At 39.5% G+C, this 12,920-nt stretch overlaps 1 protein-coding gene across 1 annotated transcript; it reads right to left on the reverse strand.

The window, feature by feature from the left end:
* Nucleotides 1–57: 57 nt before the first annotated feature.
* Nucleotides 58–11,781, reverse strand: LOC114361451 (probable ATP-dependent RNA helicase DDX52; the record flags this gene model as incomplete). Its single annotated transcript, XM_028316475.1, has 12 exons — nt 11,593–11,781; nt 11,154–11,411; nt 10,740–10,925; nt 9,905–10,157; nt 9,179–9,251; nt 8,730–8,942; nt 3,603–3,715; nt 3,263–3,363; nt 2,583–2,728; nt 1,683–1,763; nt 1,223–1,366; nt 58–274 (listed from the first exon to the last, which is right to left on the reverse strand). Coding segments are annotated over exons 1-12 (1,863 nt in total), but the record flags the coding sequence as incomplete, so codon positions are not given.
* Between the last annotated feature and the right edge of the window lie 1,139 nt (nt 11,782–12,920).

Genomic DNA, 12,920 nt, shown 5'->3' on the forward strand with positions numbered 1-12,920 from the left:
TTAACATTATAAAGACTTACTTTTATTGAATTTTCCTTTATTCTTTCCTAATTTGTTTTTATTTTTGTTTAGTTTCTTTCCGTTCCGTTCTTTGTTTTTTCCGAATTTATTTTGTTTGTTTTTGTTAAACTTTTTTTCCCCTTTTTCCTTGTTCTTATTGAAGCTATTATCTTTGTCTATTTTACGTTGTTTTTTATTGAAACCATTTTTAATCTTATCTGTGTCTGCGGCTGTGTCTGATTTTTCAGCATCTTTTTCATTTTCCAGCTTTCTCCTGTAAGAAGAAATAGTCATTATATTTTTTAAATTATATGTTTTGCGAATTTAGAGGTTCAGTCCTTAAAACATGGTTCTAAAGTGTTATTGTGACACCCAAAATGGCAAAGTTGACGATACAACCATAGTCCAACGTAACATGTTGCGAACTTACTACTTTGGGTGTCACGTTATATTTAAAACTGACTGTACCATGATAAAGTAAATTCAAAACTAGTAAGTATTAAACGAGACTTGGATCCTAAGTACTGTAACTGTAATTAAGCCTAAAGTTCGGTCGCAGAGCACGTAGAATTTCGTCCAATGACCGCACGCTACCCATTCTTATAGCTCGAGCGTAATTATATTGATGTCGCGCTCGCACGAAATTCTACGTGCTCGGCGATCGGACTTTAGACCATTTATGTATTTAATTAGTTATACCAGGACTGTTCATCTCCGCGAGTTTACATCGAAAACAAAACACGCACGATGGCCCACCTACAGGATACTATTCGACAAGGCCTCACATACGAGCGAACATTGACTCACGCACGCGTATTCTTGTGTATGATGGAAGAAAATAAAGAAAAATGTACTAAATACTGTGCAGTATTTAACTGCCTAAATAATAATAAAAACAGAATGTACTTTTTTAAGTTGCCTCAAGACACTCAGAGGTAAATAAGTAGTTAATATTATTCATGATAATTCATGCTAAATCATGTATTTCCTCCGCCATTTTCCGCAGTTTGGCACCTCACGTCACATCATTTTACCGAAGTCAGCCCTATAGCTTCGGCGCAGTGCCGATCACTGACGTTTGTCAGCAAAATGGTGCTTGACTCTTGAGACAGGCTAAATTACACCATATTGTTAATGACATTGAGCATACATTTTTTTAAATACCTTCGCGAAGTAAAACTTCTGTACGTAGTACTTATTATTATTCTGTGGTTGTACTCACTTGCTGGGCTTCTCGAGTATTGTGGAGATTTTGTCGCGATGCGGCGCTTTGTTCACCAGCTTCTTCCGCTTGTTGGGGTTTTGTTTTAGCTTCAGCATGTATTCTGGAACCTCGCAGCCTGACTGCTTCATCACGGATGCGATGCTATTATATAAAAGGATATTATAGAAAAGATTAAAGAGGAAAATATGAAGTAGAAAGTCTGAAGAAAAAGATTGAAAAATAAGTTTGAGGAGGAGCAGATAAATGGAAATTTAAGAAAAGCAGTGATTTTGCAGAACAGATAAGATTTAGAATATTCAGTATGTAAACAGGAATTTATCTCTAATAGGAGACATTCTTAAAAGCACTAGTTTAAGAGCGAGAGGACAGATATTGGGAGTACCATTATCTAGCAGACCGCATGATAAAAATAAAGAGTCCTTAAAACAGACCATGAAATGAAATCAGTAACAAGTACCTTCTGAGGTTGACAACATCATCTTGAGTGAAGAATGTGATGGCACGCCCTTTCTGCCCTGCTCTGCCTGCGCGTCCTATCCTGAAAACGGAACATAATTCATTAAAATTTTTTTTACAGTTGGCTAAAGAGCTAAGATCTATTTTATGATTTTAACCACAAGTGGGAATTTCTTGGCCTGAATGTGACAACGTCACAACGAAGACGGTAAAAGATTCGGGTGAAGCCGCCCGGAATCTACAGATTATTTTATNCATTTTATCTCCAACAGGCGAAACACAACAATGATGTTAACATTGTTGGTATGGCCTGTAGGCCTAGGATGCGCGCCGCGATAAGCGGTCATCACGTCATTTTATCGATTTTGCCCATACATTTCGACGTCGATAAGAGTATATCACGACGCGCATCCTAGCCTAGCTGGCCACAGACTTAACATTAAACAAAATAGCTCTACCTATTGTTTTAAACTTTCATGGTCATCATGTCAGCCATAGGATCCCTCCCCTAATGCTTTCCACGTTGATCGATTGGTAGCGGCCTGCGTCCAGCGTTTCCCTGCTACCTTTACCCACTTCAGCTTGCTAATCCGTTAGGCTGTGTCAGCGACTTTAGTTCGTTTACGGATTTCCTCATTTCTGATTCGATCTCGCAAAGAAACACCAAGCATAGCCCTCTCCACTTTCATGGTCACTTAATTATTATTACTGACGGGATTGATACCATAAACCTTAATTTTGAGTTTCCGATATTTCGGCACTGTTAACTCAAAATTAAGGTACATGGTATCAATCCCGTCAGTAATACAAATTATAGCTCTACTTGTTTGTTACAGTCACTGTTATATTGGAATCCGTTCACATGTCATATACCCACGTTCATTAGATATGTTGAACTGACCTGTGCACGTATGCGATGGCGGAGGGCGGGAAGTCGTAGTTGACGACGAGGCGCACCCCGCGGAAGTCGATCCCGCGGCCCAGCAGCTCGGTGCAGATCAGCACCCATGTGCGACCCACGCGGAAGCTGCGCACTGAGTTGTCTCGCTGCAAATTGATACATTTTGGTTGTACGCACAGACATCATATGAAGCCAAACAGGAAAAAAAAGAATGAGACATGTATAGGCTCCTTAAGAGCATTTGACGATTTGTAAGTACTAATTTAATTAGTCTAATCAAATAAAGATAATTTTGATTTTTTTATTTTGCGTGGCTTCGTATGTCGGTCATGCAGGTTATATTTCAACAAAAATGACCCTGATGTGCTGTTGACTAATTATGGAGTTGGCATAATCTAAATAGAGACACTGTCTTCTAATAGGGAGATAATTTTCTTTATATTGACAGCCTTTTTGTTTTCCTTACATGGATTTTAAGACAAGAAAAAAAAAACAGCTACAACTAAACCAAAAGTAACTCTTTTTTTTACAATTAAAAGGAATTGTCACAAAAAGTTATTCAATCAACAGACATTCCATAAATATTTGAAGATAAAATCCAACGGTGGCGCTAGTGAGCAATAATGTAAGCCTGAGCCAAAATCTGCCTTTACTAAGCCTATGTGTATCATGTTATTTACCTGCGTTTGCGTCCTGTCCGCATGTATAACATCCACGTTAATACCGTCGTATATCAACTCCTTGAACAACTGTTTCGCTCGCTCTTTACTTTGTACGAACACTGAAAAAAAAAATTATCATGTATTAATTCTACGGAAATTTTCAGTCAGAAAGTGGATATCGTAGAGGCAACTAACGGAGAAACATGTGAACATTAAGGCCTCCCAACCAAGGCTGGCCAGCGAGTGGGAGTGTGAGCCAAATTCTTCATTTGCCTCTGGTAAATAAGAGAGCTTCGTCCCTCTGGTAAAAGGACTTGATGAAATATTGTATTAATCACACAGGGCAAAGTTGATTTACCTAAAACAGGGGGCTTGAGGCCTTTTTGCACTAGCTGCCTGAACGCGACTAGTTTGCCGCTCTCGTTGCCGCAGTAAAGCAGCTCTTGTTCCACCAAGTTTGTAGCTGCGTTCCTAGAAATAAAATAAACATAAGAAACTCTTGGTTTATATCTGAGCTGATAGAAAGTGATGGTAAGGCCGAATTCGGAAGCGAACTTCGNTATTTTATATCAAACAGGCGAAACACAACAATGCTGTTAACATTGTTGGTATGGCCTGTAGGCCTAGGATGCGCGCCGCGATAAGCGGTTATCACGTCATTTTATCGATTTTGCCCATACATTTCGACGTCGATAAGAGTATATCACGACGCCCATCCTAGCCTGGCTGGCCACAGACTTAACATTAAACAAAATAGCTCTAACTTTCATGGTCACTAACATAATTATTATTACTGACGGGATTGCTAACATGTACCATCGGCAACAGTGTTAACTATCCATTGCCTGTCATGTCGTCTCGTTCTATCGCAAAGAATCACCATTTGATGAGAGCGAGAGCAAAAACGGAAATGGATAGTTAACAGTGTAGCCGTGTGTACCTTAATTTTGAGTTTCCGATATTTCGGCACTGTTAACTCAAAATTAAGGTACATGGTATCAATCACGTCAGTAATAATAAAGTATAGCTCTACTTGTTTGTTACAGCAGGCCTATTCATCTACGCGAGTTTACATCGAAAACAAAACACGCACGATTGCCCACCTACAGGATACTATTCGACAAGGCCTCACATACGAGCGAACATTGATTCACGCACGCGTATTCTTGTGTATGATGGAAGAAAATAAAGAAAATGGTGTACCTACTAAATACTGTGCAGTATTTAACTGCCTTAATAATAATAAAAACACAGAATGTACTTTTTTAAGTTGCCTCAAGATACTGAGAGGTAAATAAGTAGTTAATATTAGTCATGATAATTCATGCTAAATTATGTATTACCTCCGCCATTTTCCGCAGTTTGGCACCTCACGTCACATCATTTTACCGAAGTCAGCCCTATAGCTTCGGCGCAGTGCCGATCACTGACGTTTGTCAACAAAATGGTGCTTGACTCTTGAGACAGACTAAATTACACCATATTGTTAACGACATTGAGCATACATTTTTTTAAATACCTTCGCGAAGTAAAACTTCTGTACGTAGTACTTATTATTATTCTGTGGTTACAGTCACTGTTATATTGGAATCTGTTCACATGTCATACACCCACGTTCATGAAATATGTTGAACTGACCTGTGAACGTAAGCGATGGCGGAGGGCGGAAAGTCGTAGTTGACGACGAGGCGCACCCCGCGGAAGTCGATCCCGCGGCCCAGCAGCTCTGTACAGATTAGCACCCATGTGCGACCCACGCGGAAGCTGCGCACTGAGTTGTCTCGCTACAAATTGATACATTTTTGTTATAGGTACATACTAAACAATGTGTGTTACCAGTGATGACTTATGACTCGGAAACGTGGCCTCTCACCATAGGCCTTATATAGAAGCTCAAAGTTGCACAGCGTGCTATGGAGAGGGCTATGCTCTGTGTTACTTTACGAGATCGAATCAGAAATGAGGAGATCCGTAAACGAACTAAAGTCGCTGATATAGCCCGACGGATTAGCAAGCTGAAGTGGCAATGGAGAGGGCACATAGTACGCAGAACTGACGGTCGACTGGACTTCGAAGGTTTTGGAGTGGAGGCCGCGTACCGGAACGCAGCGTGGGACGTCCACCCACAAGGTGGACCGACGACATCATAAAGATAGCAGGAAGGCGCTGGACGCAGGCCGCTACCAACCGGGCAACATGGAAAGCATTGGGGGAGGCCTATGTTCAGCAGTGGACGTCCTGTGGCTGTGATGATGACTAAACAAAAATGTTGTCGAGTAAGTTACTTTACTATACAGGGTGTTAGGTAAATGGGTATATGAGCCGACACTTGCCCATGTTAACATGGTCATATAAATGGTATGGTGAAGTCAGAAATTTGATATCATCATTTTATTTTTTTTTAATTTTCATACAAAATAAATTTTATAAAATCCGATTTGTATGAGAATTAAAATAATTAAAATGAAGATATCAATTTTCTGACTTCACCATACCATTTATATGACCATGTTAACATGGGCTAGTGTCGGCTCATATACCCATTTACCTAACACCCTGTAGATCTAGCGCTGACACAGTGCCTGAGGTATGTGATCGGCACGGAAGAGATGATTTTGACATATTATGACGTGACAGAGCATACAAACTTGAAGTCTCGCCGACTTTGACATAACAAAAACACCCTCCCGTAGAGCTAGAGATATAAATCGCTTAGTCGAATAACAAAATGGATTGTCAATTTTGTTCTATTTAAACATACGAATAACTCCCACTGGGAATCTATCTTGGGATATCTGGGTCTGACACAGGACTTTGTCCAGCAGTGGACGTCGGCTTTGAAACGCTAGCTAACTCACGAGTCTTTGAAACAACTCTTTGGTTCAATTGTCAATAGACAGTTTGACACCATACCTCAGTAATTTAAAACCACAACTTTTTTAAAAAGACCCTTCATTCTGGTCTTAAAAACTTAATTAATTTTAAATTACCTGTAAATTACGATTTTTGATCGCATTGTGATTGAAAAAAAGTAGTTTGATTGAGTTGAAAAAATAGTGACGTCATTTGCTTGTAGTGCCATACAAAATCTACGGGAGAGTTTCGTTTTGACAGTTTTAAAAAGTACGTCAATTGATTGGTGGTGTCAACATGTCTATTTGTTGTATCACTTGATGCATGTTCTAATTTTACCTGCGTTTGCGTTCTGTCCGCGTGTATAACGTCTACGTTGATGCCATCGTATATCAATTCCTTGAACAGCTGTTTCGCTCGCTCTTTACTTTGCACGAACACTGAAAGAAAATTATCATGTATATTATCTATGGAAATTTTGAGTCAGTCAAAGTCAAAAAGTGGATATCGTATAGTTCCAAAATACTGAACTGTCCTATCGATGACATTGACAGCGGGGCGCCACCGTCAATACCGAATCGCGGGTTCCGATTTTTGCCATGTTGGAAACCATAAAGTTGAACGATGGTAGCGCCCCCCTGTCATTGAGTTTGGCGGGACAGTTCAGCGTGGGTCATCTATAGAGACAACCAGTTTTTTGATTCATAGTTAAATTAACTAATTGTTAAATTTTGCTACTAATGGTTAAATATTAACAAAATGTAAACTAATAGTTAAAAAATGTACTAAAAGTCAAGCTAACCATTGTTCTAAAAACGTTTTTTTCTGATATTTAACCACTTGTCATTTGACATCTGTCAAATTTAACCATTGGTTATTTTAACTAAGAATCAAAAAACCGGGCCTAAGGGAAAAATATGCAAACATTAGGCCTCCCAACCAAGCCTGGCCAGCGAGTGGGAGTGTGAGCCAAATTCTTCATTTGCCTCTGGTAAATAAGAGAGCTTCGTCCCTCTGGTAAAAGGACTTGATGAAAATATTGTATTAATCACACAGGTCATGGTTTATTTACCTAAAACAGGGGGCTTGAGGCCTTTCTGCACCAGCTGCCTGAACGCGACTAGTTTGCCGCTTTCGTTGCCGCAGTATAGCAACTCTTGTTCTACTAAGTTTGTTGCTGCGTTTCTAGAAATAAAATAAATAAACATAAATAAGAAATTCTTGGTTTATATCTGAGCTTATAGAAATTGATGGTAAGGCCTAATTTGGAAGTGAACTTCGCTCGGAATCTATAGCCATAAAGACAGTTTCTTTATGGCTAAAGATTCCGATTTACCACTATTTTTGGCGACAGATTTAGTAAAATCGGTGGTAGCTAGCCAGGTGGACTTAGAGCTAACAAGGACTGCTACCAACTAAACCGAACGGGACCTCTTGCTTTGGTCCGGAATCTGATTACATCTGTTGTCTGGTACCCAAGCATTGCTTTATGATTAGACTAGGTTTTACCCGCGGCTTCACCCGCGTGAAATTTGGTTTGTCACATATCGTAATAAATTATAGCCTATGTTATTTTGGATGAAAAACAATATTAAGTAGGTACTGTAAAGTTTCATCAAAAGCCATTCAGTAGTTTTTGCGTGAAAGAGTAACAAATATGTTCCAGACATCCATAGAAACTTTCGCATTTATAATATTAGTAGGACTAGGATACTAGGATGGTGCAGTGTAAAATGTCCAAGGGTTTTTGTAATTATTTCAGCTGACTAGGGATTTTAATCTCACCGTTGTCCCACAGTGATGTTGAGCAAGCCGCGCATATTGTGGCGACACCACTTGGCCACGGGCGGCGTGTGCGTGGCGCTGAACATGGCCACTCTTCGCTGCTGGGGCTTATTCCACTATTCCCGTTTTGTTCACTATTCCCCGTTATATTAGAATTTTATTTTTAACATTGTAAGCTCCAATTGGCGTTAACGGGGAATAGTGAACATAAAGTTTACTAATCCCCGTTGACGGGGATTGTCAATGGGGAATAGTGGAATAAGCCGCTGCTGGTGGCCGCACGCGCTGGAAATCTGGTCCAGCTGCTGTCTGATGACTGCTAAAGTGTAAGAGTCTCACCTTAGTCCCACAGTGATATTGAGCAAGCCGCGCATATTGTGGCGACACCACTTGGCCACCGGCGGCGTGTGCGTGGCGCTGAACATGGCCACTCTTCGCTGCTGGGGCTTATTCCACTATTCCCCGTTGACAATCCCCGTCAACGGAGATTAGTGAACTTTTTGTTCACTATTCCCCGTTATATTAGGATTTTTTTTAACATAGTTATTAGTTAAATTACTTTAGGTATACTACCTTAATTAACATATTGTTACTAACCAAATAATTTCATAGTCCCATTTAAGTTTCTTGTATTTAGGCTAAGTTTTTATTCAATAAATTTATCTTATCTTATCTTATTGTAAGCTCCAATTGGCGTTAACGGGGAATAGTGAACATAAAGTTTACTAATCCCCGTTGACGGGTATTGTCAATGGGGAATAGTGGAATAAGCCGATGCTGGTGGCCGCACGTGCTGAAGATGTGGTCCAGCTGCTGTCTGATGACTGCTACAGTGTAAGAACCTCACCTCTGTCCCACAGTGATGTTGAGCAAGCCACGCATGTTATGACGACACCACTTGGCCACCGGCGGCGTGTGCGTGGCGCTGAACATGGCCACTCTTCGCTGCTGGTGGCCACACGCGGTGAAAATCTGGTCCAGTTGCTGGCGGAAGTCGGAGGCCTGTTCTGCTGAGCCTTCGAAGAGCTTGTCCGCCTCGTCGATGATTAGCCAGCGGACTCTGTGGAAAGTCGGAACTGGTTAGTAACAATCGAATTGCTAACTCGTCTATAAACACTTGAGATGAGAGACTTTCTCTAATGAGAATAAGTTCGATTCAAAAACATACTTTACATACTTTACGTAGTCAAAATTCACTGACTGCAAAGGTATATGTGCATTGCAAAACATATATTACTGGATATCTGTATTCTTAATGAATAACAGAGTAATCCTAGGTTTCTTATTCTTACTTACTTGTCTAATGTGATATTGACACTATCCTGGTTGAGCAAGTAGCACAAACGGTTAGGAGTGCTTATGACAATGTCTGAAACAATACAAAGTTACTTCATTAAATACTATCACCACAGATACAATATTTTTGACAAAGAATAGCAAATACATTAAGGCTGAGTTGCACCACCTGACTTTGACGATCATCATCATCATAATTTCAGCCATAGGACGTCCACTGCTGAACATAGGCCTCCCGCAATGCTTTCCATGTTGATCGATGGTCTGCGTCCAGCGCTTCCCCGCTACCTTTATGATGTCGTCGGTCCACCTTGTAGGTGGAATTCCCACGCTGCGTTTTCCGGTACGCGGCCTCCATTCCAGAACCTTGCTGCCCCATCGGCCGTCAGTACTATGTGCCCTGCCCATCGTCACTTCAGCTTGCTAATCCGTCGGGCTATGTCAGCGACTTTAGTTTGACGATAACCGGCGTTTTTTGTATGGAGTTTGACAGATTTTTGACGTTTGTTAAAGTCAAAGTAAGATGCAACTCAGTCTAATTAAAGTTACCATAAACTTTCTGTCCACCCACAAGGTTGACCGACGACATCATAAAGGTAGCAGGAAGGCGCTGGACGTAGGCCGCTACCAACCGGGCAACATGGAAAGCATTGGGGGAGGCCTATGTTCAGCAGTGGACGTCCTATGGCTGAGATGATGATGATGATGATAAACTTTCTAACTTACCGCTCTTCCTAATAGTGGCTTCTCTCTCTTTAACTTTGCTCTCTTTGACGCTCCTGACGACGCTGCATCTTAATTGCGTGGCCGCACTCAGCCGCAGCACCTCGCGGTGTATCTGTTGCGCCAGCTCTCTCGTGGGACACAGGATGAGCGCCCGAGGGCCCCCCGAAGGGGCCCCCAGTGTGTGCAGGATTGGAAGCAGGAATGCGGCGGTTTTACCCGAACCGGTGGGAGCGCACGCGAAGATTTGGCGATCCTGGACGGGATTTAAAAGAATATGTAACTTATTGGAGGAATTCGTAGTGTTTCAGTTGCAAGAGGATGATGAAGAAAGGACAATGGGCAAAATGGTACCCGGCTCCAATAGATATGAGTCTAGTATCGTTTGAAAGGTCTTACCAAGATGAACAACTTTTACTATGACCACCAGCCTCAGATCTGGTTGTGTACGAAGATATACGTACTTTTTTGCAGAATGGTACCCGGCTCCAATAGTAATGTTTGTAGTGTCATTTGAAAGGTCNTGCCCATCATCCTTTATTCAGATTAAATCTTCAAGCTCAAGCTGTTGATGTTATGAACCAAATGCCGACTTTTTTGTTTCAATAGGTTTCAATCTAGATCTTAAGCTGCAAATATGCTTTACTTTAAAAAAAACTTCAATGTGAAAAGCTATCTGCTTTAAGACAAGTTAAATTGCATTTTATCACAGACGCAGTATACTGCTTGTATGATAAATGAATGTAATTTTTAGTGATTTTATTATGTTGTTTCTTGCTATTGTTGAAGTGAAACTTTCTATCCTTAGAAGGGGTCTTCAAAGGTTTAATGTTCATACCTCCAGCATGCACGGAAGAGCTTGCCTCTGTATAGGCGTGGGTTCGCTGTAGCCGCACTGTGTGACCGTGTCCACTAGGGCTTGCGACACATTGTAGCGCTCCACCAGGTCTGAGAAGCTCTGCAGGGCGGCTGGAACGTGCCGTCCAACCACTTTGATGCCATGCTCATTGCGGAAACGGTTTTGCTGCAAGAAAAGACGAACTTTATTAACATTTGTAACACAATTTTAAATGTTTACTCATTTTAATAATTTGTATTGCTCTCTTGATGTGCAAAAAGTGTATTGAGAAACAGTTGGTTAGCTAAAAATATAACACAGATTAATTTTCGTTTTTATAGCATAAAATAACATGATGATGTGGAATGGTATTTTTGGGAAGTTTTATGGTGATTTTTATATAGTTTAACTAACCTCTTCAAGCTCTAGTTTCTGTTTTAAATCCTCTGGTTTTTCTTTCTTCTCCTTTTTTTTCCTTTTCTGTCCAGCAGATATCCCCTCAACTATCTGTAGCTCATCGTCAGACTCTTGGGTTTCCTCTTCAGCATCTGATATTTCAGATTTTATACTCAAATCATCATCTGCATTTGACTCTAGATCATCTTCTAATTCTTTTTTGCTGTCTAATAATTCTTCTTTTTTTATTGGTACCGTTTTTGCTTTTGGCTGATCCTGTTAATAAGTAAAAGATTTATCTTCAAAATTACAAGCAGAGTGTCTTAAACTGGAGAGATTGAATAGCGTGCAAACGAAACTAGTAGGAGCTTTCTTTTTCAAGACTATAGCAGTTTATTAGACTTGGATTGTATATAAAATACAAATAGTTTTTACAGGTAGAGGTTATGTTACTTACATTGCTTTTCAGACCTAAAACACGCTTTTTGAACGTCAAACCGACGGTCAACTTCTTGAATATATCGTAAGCGTCCATTTTTTACACATTAAAATAGTAATTTTGTAGTAATTTAATTAATAACACGTGCGAAACTTCGAACTCTGTATTGCTGAAGAGAAATACCTGTGAGAGAGAAATACTTTGTTGTTGTCAGTAATGTCAGTTGTCACTGTCAATCTGACAAATGGTAAACTGTGTTCAAGAATTTAATATTAAACAGTACATTTAAGTAGGTACTTTTTATTAATTCAATCATTAAAATTATGGCTAGAGATTTAATTAAGTTTTGTAAAATAATTAAACAGCAGTGTCGTAAAAATTAAAGGTTGTTTTACTCTCATGTGATTGGGCTTTACATTTTAGTACTACTACTCGTCGCTAGATGTCATTAAACACAGCTACAATTTAGTTCTTCTGTTGGTCGCTAGATGGTATTATTGTACGTCCGGTTTTGCTCATCCTACAAATTGGCATTTTCAAAAAACTTTTAAGTTTTTAGTTGGTAGTTGTCTTGTCTTATTGCATTTGAGATAATAATATAATAATGTGTCTCGTTATAAAACGGCATGATAATTATTATAGCTAGAGATTACATTGAGAGAATATAATAAATGTTTCAGTTTCAGTTCCAAGAAAGAAATCATCGGGACTCGAATCCCGACGCCATTTTTGTACATAATTATTTTTTTTATTCACTTTGATGATGCATGTGAACCCCAAGGATGTTGCGTGTATGCAGCGAGTCGGGAAAATCAGAAATTAATTTCATTGACACTACCAATAATTCCAATAAGTACACAACTGTTTTAAAAGACTTCATAATAGTGCCTCACTCAAGTTATTTTTTTAATACGATTCAAGTTTGATTTTAGCAGTTTTAAAATAATTCTTAAAGTATGTCAAATGATTGGTGACGTCGAAAATTTTTTTGTATTCGTCTAATCAAACTAAATATTTTAAAAAATAACCACTAAAAAGAAACTAAAAAATAAAAATATAAATAGACAGGTATTTTCTACTAGATAATTCAAAATAATTTATCTTTTATTTAATCGAATTTGTATTGACTTTTCAACCACTTTCTATTGGGGGTCGGCGATTTATTTTTCGAATTTTTGATTGGTTGAAAGTCTGCTATAGATGGCGCTTGCGCTGCTCATGATTTTTGAAGTAATTATTTGATTGGTTAATAGAAGATTCCGACTCACGCGACGAACCAATCAATTCATTGTTGTTTGAGTCTGCAACTGCAACTCATGAGTTTTTGATTTTCAAAAGTGAAGTGT

The sequence above is a fragment of the Ostrinia furnacalis genome, unplaced genomic scaffold, assembly GCF_004193835.3.
Source record: "Ostrinia furnacalis isolate ACB-3 unplaced genomic scaffold, ASM419383v2 OfSCF5727, whole genome shotgun sequence".
Lineage (NCBI taxonomy): Eukaryota > Metazoa > Arthropoda > Insecta > Lepidoptera > Crambidae > Ostrinia > Ostrinia furnacalis.